Source organism: Oncorhynchus tshawytscha, linkage group LG13 (genome assembly GCF_018296145.1).
Source record: "Oncorhynchus tshawytscha isolate Ot180627B linkage group LG13, Otsh_v2.0, whole genome shotgun sequence".
Taxonomy (NCBI): domain Eukaryota; kingdom Metazoa; phylum Chordata; class Actinopteri; order Salmoniformes; family Salmonidae; genus Oncorhynchus; species Oncorhynchus tshawytscha.
This window is the reverse complement of record NC_056441.1, coordinates 30,041,554-30,058,188: the sequence shown is the minus strand read 5'-3', so window position 1 is coordinate 30,058,188 and position 16,635 is coordinate 30,041,554. Positions and strand designations below refer to the sequence as shown.

The 16,635-nt window shown below is 42.2% G+C and overlaps 1 protein-coding gene across 2 annotated transcripts; it reads right to left on the bottom strand.

The window, feature by feature from the left end:
- Positions 1–6,888: 6,888 nt before the first annotated feature.
- LOC112264663 (septin-10) lies at positions 6,889–15,558 on the bottom strand. 2 transcript variants are annotated; one of them, XM_024441417.2, is made up of 10 exons: positions 15,404–15,558; positions 14,741–14,849; positions 14,426–14,621; positions 14,139–14,325; positions 12,904–13,065; positions 9,204–9,300; positions 8,945–9,113; positions 8,740–8,872; positions 8,424–8,602; positions 6,889–8,217 (listed from the first exon to the last, which is right to left on the bottom strand). In XM_024441417.2, the coding sequence occupies exons 1-10, from the start codon at positions 15,431–15,433 to the stop codon at positions 8,202–8,204; spliced, it is 1,278 nt and encodes a 425-aa protein (XP_024297185.1). In that variant the 5' UTR covers positions 15,434–15,558; the 3' UTR covers positions 6,889–8,201. The 2 variants fall into 2 exon arrangements, with proteins under 2 accessions (XP_024297185.1, XP_024297186.1); XM_024441418.2 differs by having other exon boundaries at positions 14,741–14,805; positions 15,404–15,539.
- Positions 15,559–16,635: the final 1,077 nt, after the last annotated feature.

Genomic DNA, 16,635 nt, shown 5'->3' with positions numbered 1-16,635 from the left:
GTATTAAATGCCTGGGATTAAATTACTGATTCCTTACGCTGAGAAATGTACTACATTTGCGACAGAGGAAAAAAAGTATTTCATTTAGATAGTAATGATATCAGGATAATTGTATCTAAGGGTAGCATGTTCACTTAAGCATACATATACATTGATATGGATTAAAATGTATGATTAATGATTTGAGTTACAGTGGAATTATCATTAGGTTTGGTTTATAGTTCACTTTTGAGTTTCTGAATCGATGTAGTATAATGAATACTAACAAAGTTTTTTGTGTTTTTTTTCTGGGAAAATGGGTGTTTCATTGTCTCTCTTTTAAATGTGTCCTGGGATTATAATCTTGGGGAGAGTGAGTGAGATTGAGGCCATAAACTACCAAATTGAAAAGGGCCTGGAAGTTTTTGTTTTTCATTAAGTTTTGCAAATACACACACACAAAACATTTGTTATGACTATTTGTTGGTGTTTTTAAAATACTATGTTTGATTTGTGTTCAAATTTGTGTTAGTGCTAAGGTATCTTAAAGGGGCACGCACACATGCACATGGAATTTTAATTTGTTTTTATTTTAGTTTTAATTAAACATTTTAATTATTTTGATAAAGTTATGTTCTGGGAACCTGAGATACAAGCAAGTAGGAAATATGACTATTTTTGTAATTTGTCCAATATAGTGAAAAATACTTATTTGAAAGGTTTTGTATGACCCATGACCTCTATAATGCCCTTCCATTGTGGCTTGATCACCCTCATTGGAAAGCCATTTGGATAATGAATTTATGGTCATTTGTAATACTGATTTCAAGATAATTTGTGTAATTGATAAATATGTTTGAGTTTATAGTTCTTAGCCATATTTGTAATTTGGACCAATGTGAAGAAGGAGAGGGCATTGCTTTTAACTAAGGGTATGCTGCTGTAACTTCTTGGATATAAGGGGCGCTCTTTTAATTTATGGATAAAAAAACGCGCCCGTTTTAAGCGCAATATTTTGTCACGAAAAGATGCTCGACTATGCATATAATTGGCAGCTTTGGAAAGGAAACACTCTAAGGTTTCCATAACTGCAAAGATATTATCTGTGAGTGCCACAGAACTCATGCTACAGGCGAAACCAAGATGAAACTTCAACCAGGAAATGGGCAGAATTTTTGAAGCTCTGTTTTCCATTGTCTCCTTATATGGCTGTGAATGCGCCGGGAATGAGCCTGCCCTTTCTATCGTTTCTCCAAGGTGTCTGCAGCATTGTGACGTATTTGTAGGCATATCATTGGAAGATTGGCCATAAGAGACTACATTTACCAGGGGTACGCCCGGTGTCCTTTGTCTAAATTGGTGTGTAATCTACAAGCTGCACGCAGTCATCCAGTGATTGAGAGGAGAGAGGAGGCTTTCAACGAACGATATATCATGAAGAGATATGTGAAAAACACCTTGAGGATTGATTCTAAACAACGTTTACCATGTTTCAGTCGATATTATGGAGTTAATTTGGAAAAAAGTTTGGCGTTTTGAAGACTGAATTTTCGGGTTTTTTTGGTAGCCAAACGTGACGCACCAAACGGAGCAATTTCTCCTAAACAAATAATCTTTCAGGAAAAACGGAGCATTTGCTATCTAGCTGAGAGTCTCCTCATTGAAAACATCTGAAGTTCTTCAAAGGTAATGATTTTATTTTAATGATTTTCTGGTTTTTGTGAAAATGTTGCCTGCTGATGCTAATGCTAAATGCTACGCTAGCTGCGCTAGCTGTTACACAAATGCTTGTTTTGCTATGGTTGAGAAGCATATTTTGAACATCTAAGATGACAGTGTTGTTAACAAAAGGCTAACCTTGAGAGCTAGCATATTAATTTCATTTCATTTGCGATTTTCATGAATAGTTAACGTTGTGTTATGCTAATGAGCTGCGGGGATAATTACACTCCTGGATACAGGTTTTTTTCGTAGCTAAACGTGACGCACCAAACGGAGCGATTTCTCCTAAACTAATAATCTTTCAGGAAAAACTGAGCATTTGCTATCTGAGAGTCTCCTCATTGAAAACATCTGAAGTTCTTCAAAAGGTAAATGATTTTATTTTGAATGATTTTCTGGTTTTTGTGAAAATGTTGCCTGCTGATGCTAACACTAAATGCTACGCTAGCTGCGCTAGCTGTTACACAAATGCTTGTTTTGCTATGGTTGAGAAGCATATTTTGAAAATCTAAGATGACAGTGTTGTTAAAAAAAGGCTAAGCTTGAGAGCTAGCATATTAATTTCATTTAATTTGCGATTTTCATGAATAGTTAACGTTGCGTTATGGTAATGAGCTTGAGGCTGTATTCACGATCCCGGATCCGGGATGGCTCGAAGCAAAAAGTTACGTCTATTTTCCTATGACCATATGGGTTAAATCATTTTTCTTTGTGGAGTTTTTTCAGTTCAGTGATTTTTATTTGATTAGGTTATTTGAAATTTTGTTTTATCTTTTGTATCAGTAGTAGTTTTGATTTTTACATTACTCTCATGGAGAGATGTGTAAAAAAAATGGAGGATTCAGTTTTTTGAGATTTTGAATTGAAGTTTACACACCTTGAGAGATATGTGAAGGAGTGTATTGTATTGTTGAGTGTATTGTATTGTTGTGTTTGTTTTGTTCTATTCCCGAGGGGATATAGGTCTAACTTCTTGATCCTTGGCTCTACGATGGAGTTGACAGTGTGATGGGGTGTATAAGCCAATTTGAAAGAATAGTTTCAATAGAATGTGTGGATATTCTCTTTGAAATATGTTTAGATATGTGTATAAAGAATAATTGGTCAAAGTAATAATGTATCATGTAGTTAATGAACTGAACTAAACTGTTGTTCTGATCAGTTCTTTCGAGGTTATCATGAAAAGTGACATCAGATGGTATCTTAATGAATGGAAGAGATAATTGGACCGAATAGTGTGTGTACCTCAAAACCCCCTCTAACTGGCTGAAGAAGAGTGACAAAGGCGTTGAATAAGGCCCTTATGAACCACTTCTACCGAGAGAAAGGAACCAAGCCAGAAATCGGTGTACAGTATCAGATCTAAGCTATCAACTGCTTTTCTTTCATGTTTCTCTCAGGAGTGTGAGAGTCCACGTGGAGTGAGCATGGAGAGAGATCTGTTCTAAACTTTTATGATGCTGGTATACTGGTTGACGAATGGACAAGACATAATGAGTGGTTAAAGAGGAGACATTGAAATTGGGACATTATAATGGGCCGTCCACTTTGAACTGTAAAGCTATCTGAAGAAGAACGAAAAGGACGGCAGAAGAATCAGTGCCTGAGAGAGGGGGTTGGTCAACTGTGCCAATAAAATTGTTTTAGACTTTTGTGGAATCAGGTTGATTGTAGAGGTCTACACCATGTAAAATTATAGTAATTTAGATTAAGAATGCATTGAGATACTGATCTGTATTATAATCTGATTAAAAAAGTTTATAGTAGAATTATGGGATAATTATACTGAATGTTAATATGAATGTAAATTCTGCCAATATTGATGGGTGTTAAATTGAGTTTTTTTTACTTTGAGTGATAATACCAATTTGAAACACTGAGGAATGTCATTCAACATTTTGGTTGGGTAAATAGTTTGGTTGTTAATTATGATTTGGAATATGAATGATTTCCCTGACCTACTCTCTATTCTGAGCATGAGGACTTAGAGGGAAGACTGTCCTATATGTTGAAATGAGGCCTGTGTTTAGATACTGGTTCTCCTGTAACTTAGGGAGCATTTCTATGTTATGTTATGATTTTATTTTCCTCAAATGGATTATTCTGTGTAATTAAACATGTTCAATTTTGTCTTGTAAAATAAAGGTTCTAAACTTAGTTTCAGGAGGGAGAAAGCTTACATATAAGCTAAGGTATTTGACATTGAAAGTATTTGATTTTTTCTTTTCTTTTAAATATTAAGTATGTAATTACTGTTCCGATTCTCCAGAAGGGACAATGTCCCTTGAGAGGGGAATGTCGTGGCTGAATCAGAATTAGTTAGGTAACATAGATAAATAAGATGTTTCATCTTATTTATTGTCATTAGAATGTCTTCTTTTGGACTATACTGTTGGCAGTTTGCAGTTATCCCTTCTCTTCTAGGGCTTAGTCACTAGGGGCCCAGAGAGGGGAGAGGTCAGGCTTGTCTTCTTATGGGAATGTGTCTGTAACTATGACATGTCCCCTCTGAGGTTGCCCTTATCTTGATCTAGTATATGACCTAAGAGGCTCACTGTCTCGTTGATCTTGTCCAGGAGGGAGTGTATTTGAGATAGGGGTATCTAGAATTGACAATTGATATATGCCATTGGATGAGGTAATGTTTTGGTCCTAAGTGGTACCAAGAATGAGATAGGAACTTCGTTTAGGAGACCAAACTGAACAATAATTTATAGCTAATGCTGTCTAGCTATGGGATACTCCTCTTTCAAGTAAAAGGTTCTTTGTGTAACGTTCCTAAGATCTGTTATTCGTCATGTGAGTTGAGATGGGTGTGTCTTGGTTATAAATGATACTAAGAACTGTTTTGTAAGCACTCTCAGAGAATTAATTTATAGACACTGAATTGATCTGAGAGTCACAGGGCTATGGTGAAGCTCATATAATTAAAGATGGACTTTATAATATGACTCTGACTTGTGTGGTTTGCTCTCTCATTATTTGGTAATACAGGAAATTTCCACAACAGGATCGAAACACATACCTTTAGATCTTCAGTCTAATGCTAACACCCGACCTTGGCGTTATTAGCAACATGCTCTTACCAACTGAGCCTACCAGTCGCTGGCAACTGAGCACAATTGTTGAGATGCACCGAGCCTCTGCAAGTGCTGGCGCATAAACTAACAAGTCCACCAACAGCATAGCCTGACAAGACTGGACCCTCTTGGTTGCTACTTGTGGCAATTACAACCGGCTCGGGAATTACGCTTGCTTAGCATGCGAGAGGTAGTGGGCTTGATCCCCACATTCTCCAAAAACACTTTGTTTTTGTGGATCCAAGAAAGCTCCAGTTCACACTTCATGCAGCCTTGTCTTGCGACAACCTACTGTCATGTAACAATGACAAGCAACTTTCATGTAACACTGATGTCACAATGTCAGATGAAAAAGAAAGACATTACTTGCTTTCAGCACACACAATTGAGGCCCACAAACAAAGCTGTGGGCAGTTTCATTGAAGCCAAAGCAGAGCATGAAGAAAGAACAACAACTAATGCCGAAACCCAGCATCGAAAGCCGGACCTTTAGATCTTCAGTCTAATGCTCTCCAAACTTAATAATTTCAGGAAGACATTAAAATGAACTCTGTGGCACCCTTGAAGATACGCAGGTGACTCACAATTTTGACACTCAAAATGTACCTCATGTTCAGGAAGGGAATTTAACACACGACCTTGGCGTTCTTAGCAACACGCTCTAACCAACTGAGCTAACCAGTCACTGGCTACTGAGCACAATTGTTGAGATGCACCGAGCCTCTGCAAGTGCTGGTGCGTAACCTAACAAGTTCACCAACAGCATAGCCTGACAAGACGGGACACTCTAGGTTGCTCCTTTTGAAATTGTTTAATTTTCTCTTTATTGCCTTTTTACACACTTACATTTTTACATCTCGTCCAAAGAACTAAAAGGTTCTACATAGAACCCCAAAGAATGCTTTTTTAAAGAGTGCATAGGCCCCCTGTTGTGTGATGGCACTAGCAGCTTTGACTAGATGGACAAGCCGGTACTCTTCAAACCTCCTCTCTGCCCATCGCTGTCTATCTGGAATGCGCTTAAGGGTTTTCCTACATTTTAGGCTAACATTGTTACATCTTCATTACAATACAGCAGGTTGTCATAAGACTGCAGGCATTCTGACCAGGAGCTGTCTTGGGTCCTCAAAATAATCCTGCTATCCATTCTGCTACCGCTAAGCAAGTGCTCTACCATTTGAACTAATTCCCCAGCTGTTTGATGTGGCCACAAACAGCAATCAAGAGGCTCCAGCCCTGGCCAGGCTATTATCTTGGCTTACTTGTTGGCTTACCCGCTAGCACATGCCGAGCCACAATGGCTCGTAACAATTGTTCCACCTAGCAAGTGGCCGTTTAGCACATTTTTTTAGAGTGCGGTGCTAAGAACGCAAAGGTTTGATCCCTGTACTGGCTACAACATTCCTTTTGAGTGCCCAAATTCTGTGCCATTTGCAGGTGTCCCCAAAGGTGCTGCTGAAATAGCTCAGTTGGGAGAGTGTTAAGACTAAAGGTCCCTGGTTCAATCCTGTGTTTGTGTTGGAGGTTGGTTCCGCCACAAGCTCCCCTTTGACCACCAGGAGAATGCACAGCGTTGTGTAATGCCCTCTTCCTCAGAAAGTGAGGATTGTTCTACTTAAAAATATATATCCCATCAGGTGTTGCACTACACAAGCCTGAACTGTAGGCTATCTTGCCATGTCCTGAAATATGCAGACAGACGGATTAAAAGTAATATTCCTACTTTTTAGGCTGACATTGTTACATCACAGTAGGTTGTCACAAGACTGAGCTGCAGGCACTCTGACCGTGCGCTTTCTTGGGTCCTCAAAACAATGTGTGTTGGAGAATGTCGGCATCAATCCCACTACCTCCTGCTTGCTAAGAGAGTCCCCCGCTGCTTGAAGTGGCCATGAGAAGCAATCAAGAGGCTCTTGTCCTGGCTCTAGCCCTGGCCAGGCTATCCTTACTTGGTAGATTACTCGCTAGCACCTGCTGAGCCACGATGGCTGTTAACAATTGACGGTTGTGCTATTTAAGCCAACGTCGTAAGAAAAAGAGGCAGAGTTTTAACTGCTTTTATATAAATAATGAGAAATACTTTTGGAAAAATGTATAATACTGCAGGTCAGTTTCACTACATAGACAATTTATTTATTTAAAACTGAGAACAAAATTGCACACAATGCATAGGACACTGGTTTAAAAGATAACTTGTGAAAAATACAATTGTTATAGACATTAAAATCTTTCCCCAATAACACGGTTTATCTTAATGCATGCCAAATGAGTGAAGGGACAGTGGAATGAAGAGGAGTCAGACTGGGGTAGTTAAAACATGACATCACTTGTGTAAACAGTACCTTGATCGGCGCTGGTCTATAGTGAGTCCATATAAATATCACATGTAAGGCACACACAGACTAGGCACTCAAGTGTTTCAGTTTGGCATAGAATTATGTTTCACTGGAATATAATCATTGGTTAAACTCTCCCTAAGGAAAATTAATATACCTAACGAGTGTAAATTTACATCCCATCCAATTCCTAAATAAATTACAACCCAATTAATCATTTTTTACTAATAAATGGTAGTGAAACAGTCAGTAAAGTGTAAAGCAAGTAAAAAGGGAATTCATTGGCAAAACTGCAAGGCTACTGGTGACCTATAGTGGCAGGGGTTAATAGAGGGAGATATAAAATAGGGGGATATATAAAGCAAAATGCCACTAAAATAAAGTATAAAATAACAATTTGTCACTGAACATCAAAGCAGTGTTTCCCCTACGTGCGTTTAGCAGTGGCACAATATTATTTTATATTGTTTTTAAAAAATAGTTTTCTGGATGGTAAAACATTTTTAATATAAACTTAAACCACCAAAACCAGAATAGCAACAGCTATAAGCAATATTTTTTTTCTCCCAGTAAGATCTTTGAGAACTAACACTGAAAATAAACTTGACAGTCAGGGAGAATGTAAAACTCCATGTCACCCATTGATTTTGTTACAATGTTTGAGTCACTCAGATTGCATAAAATGGCATAAGCCATAGCAAAATGTGTAGAATTGTAGGAAATTAACTTTAAAACAGCAACATTATCTGATGCCAAGAGGGCCTCTAAAACCACACCATTGGCCACACCCCTGAATAACTTTGCCACTGCTGCTGAAAGAAATCATAGGGGAAACACTGAAGCAAACCAAACAGGAATAACACGTGAGCCTCATAACTTACATCTGAAGACTGATGTCTTATGGGTTGTTGACAGTACAGTCAGTTTTAAAATGCTTATTGTTGTTCCTTTCTTTATAAAGTAAGACATTTGAAGTAAGCAGGCTCTGTGAAATTACTTTCTATTTAGTGCCAGAATCTAGCCAACGAGGGCAGAATAGAGGACTAGATGCCAGTGGTTGTTTTGATCCAAGTCACGCTGATCTTCACATGAACCCAGAGCTGAGACGGAGAGAGATGGGGAACAAGAAGGAAAGTGGGGGAGAATAAGAGAAGAGAGCTGGACAATCATGTGTTAGAAACTGCCCTCAATCAGAGCACAGACTGATATCAAACATCTATAGAAAAAATCTAAGCTGCTCAAATGGAGACATTAAAAAGAGAACATTTAGAGTATGGCCCTAGAGGTCAGAGGTACTGTAACTCACTTCTTGCGGTCCTTGTCCTTCTTCCCGTTAGCATTAAGGTTTTGGGCCTGCAGTAGCTGGGCTGCAGCTCGTCTCTTACTGAAGGAACTTTGTTCCTCCTCTAGAACTCGTCTCTTCTCCTCCAACGCACCCCTCTCCTCCGCATGCAACCGCTTCAGCTGCTCAAACCTTCCCTGCAGCTACTCACACAGCAGCAAAATGGTTAGAGACTTACAATGGATACCTTCACATAAAACACATGTTCTGCTAAGTATCGTAATATATGTGTATTTGTGAATGTGGTGTGTTACTGTATGTGTGTGCATGTGACGTGTACCCCTCTCTCAGCATCTTTGAGTTCAGCCTCCTTCTCTTTGACTCTCTGGACAAACAGCTGTCTCATCTCCTCCTCTCGCCGCTGAAGTTCCCCCAGAAACTCTGTACGCTTTGCTTCATATGTCTGCTGAAGGCTGTGCACACATTTCAAAGGTCATAAACACTTCAATTTCACTAGTGCCAGAGTCAATGTGTGTGTATCGTACCTGACAGGTTTGCTCTCAGGGTCTGTGTCTCTGAAGCCTATCTCCTCTAGCTTGCAGCGGCGGTACAGTTCATAGTGACGTGTGTGAGTCTGCTCTCTCAGGTCCTCCATGTTCACACAGATCAGCATTTCACGCAGTTTCACAAAGTCACAGTGACTCTCGTTCTCCACTGAAACACAATCAGCACAACAGTGGATTTGTCCAATTTTCTCCTGCCCAACAGAGGGACCCAAACACACACACTCACTCTCGCTCTTACCTTGCACTACGCCCCAGGGGTACTGGCGAGCCTTCACCATTTTGTTCCCCACCATCATCTCCTCTGTACTACCCACTACAGCAAACGGCAGGTGGCCCTGCACACACAGACACACACTTCCAGTTGAGGAACTGTCCCAAATCAGGATAGGGTATGCGAGCATTGTTTTAATTCAAATCCATTTTTGACTCGCTGAGTTTTTTTAACCTGGATAATACTCGCCAGTCCAGCTTCCCTGCTCCATCCACCGCTGCCCCCTGGATACTGATCACTTGGCTACATAGCTGATGCATGCTGGACTGTCCATTAATCACGGTACTCCATTCTGCTTGTTTATGTTTTATCTGTCGGCCCCAGCCGTACTCAGGCACTGTGTGTAGTTAATCCGACCCTCCCGCCCTAGTCAACGCCATTTTACCTACTGTTGTTGTGCTAGCTGATTAGCTGTTGTTGTCTCACCAACTGTTTTAGCTACTGTTTTAGCTAGCTCTCCCAATTCAACACCTGTGATTACTGTATGCCTCGCTGTATGTCTCTCTCAAATGTCAATATGCCTTGTATACTGTTGTTCAGGTTAGTTATCATTGTTTTAGTTTACAATGGAGCCCCTAGTTCCACTCTTCATACCCCTGATACCTCCTTTGTCCCACCTCACACACATGCGGTGACCTCACCCATTACAACCAGCATGTCCAGTGATACAACCTCTCTCATCATCACCCAGTGCCAAAGCCTTGGTTTCTCATGCATGTCAACATCAGAAGCCTCCTCCCTAAGTTTGTTTTACTCACTGCTTTAGCACACTCTGCTAACCCTGATGTCCTTGCCGTGTCTGAATCCTGGCTCAGGAAGGCCACCAAAAATTCTGAGATTTCCATACCCAACTATAACATTTTCCGTCAAGATAGAACTGCCAAAGGGGGAGGAGTTAGCCTGCAAAGTAATGTCATACTTTCCAGGTCCATACCCAAACAGTTCGAACTACTAATTTTGAAAATTACTCTCTCCAGAAATAAGTCTCTCACTGTTGCCGCCTGCTACCGACCCCCCTCAGCTCCCAGCTGTGCCCTGGACACCATTTGTGAATTGATCGCCCCCCATCTAGCTTCAGAGTTTGTTCTGTTAGGTGACCTAAACTGGGATATGCTTAACACCCCGGCAGTCTTACAATCTAAGCTAGATGCCCTCAATCTCACACAAATCATCAAGGAACCCACCAGGTAAAACCCTAAATCTGTAAACAAGGGCACCCTCATAGACGTCATCCTGACCAACTGGCCCTCCAAATACACCTCCGCTGTCTTCAACCAGGATCTCACTGCCTCATTGCCTGTATCCGCTACGGAGCCACAGTCAAACAACCACCCCTCATCACTGTCAAACGCTCCCTAAAACACTTCTGTGAGCAGGCCTTTCTAATCGACCTGGCCCGGGTATCCTGGAAGGACATTGACCTCATCCCGTCAGTTGAGGATGCCTGGTCATTCTTTAAAAGTAACTTCCTCACCATTTTAGATAAGCATGCTCTGTTCAAAAAATGCAGAACTAAGAACAGATATAGCCCTTGGTTCACTCCAGACCTGACTGCCCTCGACTAGCACAAAAACATCCTGTGGCGGACTGCAATAGCATCGAACAGTCCCCGCGATATGCAACTGTTCAGGGAAGTCAGGAACCAATATACGCAGTCAGTCAGGAAAGATAAGGCCAGCTTCTTCAGGCAGAAGTTTGCATCCAGTAGCTCCAACTCCAAAAAGTTCTGGGACACTGAAGTCCATGGAGAACAAGAGCACCTCCTCCCAGCTGCCCACTGCACTGAGGCTAGGTAACACTGTCACCACCGATAAATCCATGATTATCGAAAACTTCAACAAGCATTTCTCAACGGCTGGCCATGCCTTCCTCCTGGCTACTCCAACCTCGGCCAACAGCTCCTCTTCAAAGGGGGAGACACCCTGGACCCAAACTGTTACAGACCTATATCCATCCTGCCCTGCCTATCTAAGGTCTTCGAAAGCCAAGTCAACAAACAGGTCACTGACCATCTCGAATCCCACCGTACCTTCTCCGCTGTGCAATCTGGTTTCCGAGCCGGTCACGGGTGCACCTCAGCCACGCTCAAGGTACTAAACGATATCATAACCGCCATCGATAAAAGACAGTACTGTGCAGCCGTCTTCATCGACCTTGCCAAGGCTTTCGACTCAGTCAATCACCATATTCTTATCGGCAGACTCAGTAGCCTCGGTTTTTCGGATGACTGCCTTGCCTGGTTCACCAATTACTTTGCAGACAGAGTTCAGTGTGTCAAATCGGAGGGCATGCTGTCCGGTCCTCTGGCAGTCTCTATGGGGGTGCCACAGGGTTCAATCCTCGGGCCGACTCTTTTCTCTGTATATATCAATGATGTTGCTCTTGCTGCGGGCGATTCCCTGATCCACCTCTATGCAGACGACACCATTCTATATACTTCCGGCCCGTCCTTGGACACTGTGCTATCTAACCTCCAAACGAGCTTCAATGCCATACAACACTCCTTCCGTGGCCTCCAACTGCTCTTAAACGCTAGTAAAACCAAATGCATGCTTTTCAACCGTTCGCTGCCTGACCAGCATCACCACCCTGGATGGTTCCGACCTTGAATATGTGGACATCTATAAGTACCTAGGTGTCTGGCTAGACTGTAAACTCTCCTTCCAGACTCATATCAAACATCTCCAATCGAAAATCAAATCAAGAGTCGGCTTTCTATTCCGCAACAAAGCCTCCTTCACTCACGCCGCCAAACTTACCCTAGTAAAACTGACTATCCTACCGATCCTCGACTTCGGCGATGTCATCTACAAAATGGCTTCCAACACTACTCAGCAAACTGGATGCAGTTTATCACAGTGCCATCCGTTTTGTCACTAAAGCACCTCATACCAACCACCACTGCGACTTGTATGCTCTAGTCGGCTGGCCCTCGCTACATATTCGTCGCCAGACCCACTGGCTCCAGGTCATCTACAAGTCCATGCTCCGCCTTATCTCAGTTCACTGGTCACGATGGCAACACCCATCCGTAGCACGCGCTCCAGCAGGTGTATCTCACTGATCATCCCTAAAGCCAACACCTCATTTGGCCGCCTTTCGTTCCAGTTCTCTGCTGCCTGTGACTGGAACGAATTGCAAAAATTGCTGAAGTTGGAGACTTATCTCCCTCACCAACTTCAAACATCTGCTATCTGAGCAGCTAACCGATCGCTGCAGCTGTACAGTCTATCGGTAAATAGCCCACCCATTTTTACCTACCTCATCCCTATACTTTTTTTATTTATTTACTTTTCTGCTCTTTTCAACACATATCTCTACCTGTACATGACCATCTGATCATTTTTCACTCCAGTGTTAATCTGCAAAATTGTAATTATTCGCCTACCTCCTCATGCCTTTTGCACACAATGTATATAGACTTCCCTTTTTTTTCTACTGTGCTATTGACTTGTTAATTGTTTACTCCATGTGTAACTCTGTTGTCTGTTCACACTGCTATGCTTTATCTTGGCCAGGTCGCAGTTGCAAATGAGAACTTGTTCTCAACTAGCCTACCTGGTTAAATAAAGGTGAAATAAAAAAAATTAAATACCATCTTTGAGACGTTCTGTCAACAATAACTACATAAACATGTGCAGCAGCAGATGAGTGTGCGTGTACTTACATTCATGGTAGTGTTAACCTTGGCTACAGTCTCATCGTCCAGGGGGAACTGGTAGATCTGAACTCCGTTACTGACCAGCTCACTCATGATCTTGAGCTTAAACTTGTGCAGCTCACTCTTAGAGATGGTGTCCGCCTTGGCTATCACTGGGATGATGTTCACCTGGAAAAAACACGCACATACAGACAAAATGTGCTATTTCTGTGCAAATAAGGATGGTGAGAATTACACAATATTTATTTTAGTACTGAAAGAAACCATTTTGAAGGCGCACATTCTACATGACATTAGCATGCTAGCTTGTCTACAAGGCCCATGCAACTCAGTACTTTGCAAGCTGCAGACTCAGATTCATAGTGTTGACAGAATCCCACCCAAAGGCCACCCAACATACACTAGCTTCTTGCCAACAACCCACACACACACACCACAGCTAAGTATATACTCTCTGCGCCTGGTACAAACACACTGTTCTCTGTCTCACTCTGCATCAGTCCTCTACTTTTACTGTTCTTGCTCTCCCATCTTTTCAGAGTCACTACATCTCTCTATCCATACAGGACAAAGAAAGCTAGACAGCATTCCACAGAAAACAACCCCATTCAGATGGTAATCACTGGGGTGGGCACACACACAGCTGAGTTCATGCCAGCTACTGTGAGTGACTAGACAGCGCGCAGAGGAACTATAGACCACTCCAGAGTGGACACATCTAGGGTAAAACTAAACTACGACACAGTCAGGCAGGGATAAATTCTGAAACGCGCTATAGCGTGCTTGACTTACAATTGAGCAGTCACCTGCAGCGATGACCTTGAATGTGATCTCCACAAACTCAGTAACATTGCCTTTAAAAGACGCATTGTGGTCCCATGTGGCTCAGTTGGTAGAGCATGGCGCTTGAGGACAAGTACAAAAATGTATGCACTCACTAATGTAAGTCGCTCTGGATAAGAGGGTTAGCTAAATTTTAAAAAATCATAGAAAAGTAAACGTACAAACATGAACAGACTGAATCCTGGCCTCAGTCATGTGCATTCACATACATCATGTGAATACACAACTACACACATTAACACTCAGATTCGAGAAGCTAAAAAAATACCCTGACATCTGGAGCTAAATATCTCCTTCCTACAGTTGGTTCAGTGTTTGACTGCCACAAGGATCTGAGAGCTGTGACCTCAGTACAGTGATATGAGCTGGGTCAGTGACCAGAAGCCTTTGACAGACACCTTGCTGTCTAGTTTCTTCATAGTGAGTAGGTCCAGGGACTTGAGGGAGTGTCCGGAGGGCGATATGAAGTAGAGACAGGCATGGAGCCGGGAGTCGTGGTAGTTATGGAGGCTTCTCTTGATCTTCAGCTCCTCCTGGAGATACGTCTCATACTGACGGTCTATATAGTCCACCACCGGCTGGTAGCTAGTAAGGAGAAACATAAGGTTAGTATACACACACTTGCCCAGTTTATTCAGCTAGTCTTAAAAGCTGACAGTGATGTGACACACACCCCTCTCCCTACCTGTCCTGTTTGTTCATCTGGTCTCCAAAGCCAACAGTGTTGACTACTGTGAGTCTGAGTTTGACATTACTCTCCTGCAGGTCGTATGTCTGGGCTCGCAGCTTCACCTGTGGCTCGAAGTGGGACGACTCACAGTTCTCAAAGTTAGTGTTGAACAGTGTGTCCATCAGGGTCGACTTACCAATACCAGTCTCACCTGGTGGGACGGACACACACACACACACACACACACACACACACACAGAGAGAGAGAGACGGAGTGTGAGAGGCAGCAAGGGGATAGGCCTGGTTGGAGAGAGACGGTTGTCGTCTTACCTATACAGAGGATGTTGAAACAGAAGCCTTGGCAGGTGGACTTGTTGACCAGCTGGTCTGGAAGGCTGTCAAACCCAACATGGCCAGACAGAGAGAGGGGATGTGCTCCCTTATCATGTCAGGAACACAACATAACACATCAACAGACTCTCCCCCAGAGTAATGTCTGTTCAAACACCAAATATAAGCCTCTGAACCTCTTTTGTTTATTGCTCTAGTGTAGTAAACAAGAAATGCCATTTGAAAAGTAACAAAATATAATCATTTGAAAGCAGCTGACGTTAAATCATGGCATTATTTTGATCTCAAGACACAGTTCGCAAAACAGCGATATCTAAAGTTAGCTACTTAACGTTACAGTATCTAACGACAGCTTAACGAAGTTAAACTTTCACAGCCAGTGCCGGCTATGAAAATAGCGGAGGAGGCTACAACGTTACTAACGTTTGTTAACACGACTAGCTAGCTAGCCAATTTAACAACTTCAAAACACTGCTGGTTACTTTTACAAGCAAGCTAGTTAGAATTAGCAAGGGACACTCCCTGGCATGTCTGACTCGACTCAGACGTCCTAAACATGTTCGTTATGTTCTGTAAAGTTTCTATTCAGATAGCGAACTCTAAATACTGGGGAATACACACAAAAACTACTTTATGACGTACCAGCTGCCGAGCAACATCAGAGGAAGACATAGTTTGGATATATATTCTTAGAAAGCAATCTCAAAACAAAGTAGATGTCATAAATGGAGGAGACTTATAGCTAGCTTCTTCTTCAGTGGGGTTTATAGGGGGTTGGCATCCAACGTTATGCTGCATTACCGCCACCTACTGTACTGGAGTGTGCGCCAGAGACAGGGAGGAAATTCGACCTGCCTACCCCGTTTTTATAAAAAAGATATAACATGTTTTATTCGAATGATGACTCAGTATGCTATCAGTATATACTCAGTATCCCATATCCCATAATGGATCTCACTCCCTCTCTCGGCTCTCATACTGCCGGTCCCAGTGGAAAAACGTTACGCTCCCTTTACTTTCAATGCATTTTTCCACAAAAGGTGGATAAACTGTTGTGCTAAATAAAAAATGTGGGTAAACTGCGATTACTTGCGTTTACCCTACACCACTGTTCAGTACATGTTCCGGTCACTGTTCCCTGGGTAGTAATCACACCTTACTGTTGGATGCTTTCCTATATTTTTTTTATGTTTTATTCAGCCGGTTGTGTCCCAAACGTAGCCTTGTAAAGATGGTCTCCTCTCTTCCTGCCGTCCTCCCCTCCCACTCTTTCCTCTGTACTTGTGATAGATGCCTGTCCTTTGTGTCTCTGTTCCACCTCTCCTGCCATCTCTATGTAACAGGGTTATATTGGTGATTCTCCTTGCCACTTTATTGTTAAGCCAATGGGTTTTTGGTTTTAGTTTTGTCTTGCCTTCACCTACTCAAAATGGAATCTTATTGGCTGGTTTGCGTGGCTTGCATAGCAGGATTTCTTAGAATCTTCCGGGTTAGAGTCCCACACCTTGAAAGCAGCAGCTCTACCCTTTCGCTCAGGGCAAATGTTGCCTGTAATCCATGGCTTCTGGTTGGAGTATGTACGTACAGTCACTGTGGGGACGACGTCCTCAATGCACTTATTGATAAAGCCAGTGACTGATGTGGTGTACTCCTCAATGCCATCGGAAGAATCCCGGAACATTCCAGTCTGTGATAGCAAAACAGTCCGGTAGTTTAGCATCTGCTTCATCTGACCACTTTTTTATAGACTGAGTCACTGGTGCTTCCTGCTTTAATTTTTGCTTGTAAGCAGGAATCAGGAGGATAGAGTTGTGGTCGGATTTACCAAATGGAGGGCGAGGCAGAGCTTTGTACGCGTCTCTGTCTGTGGAGTA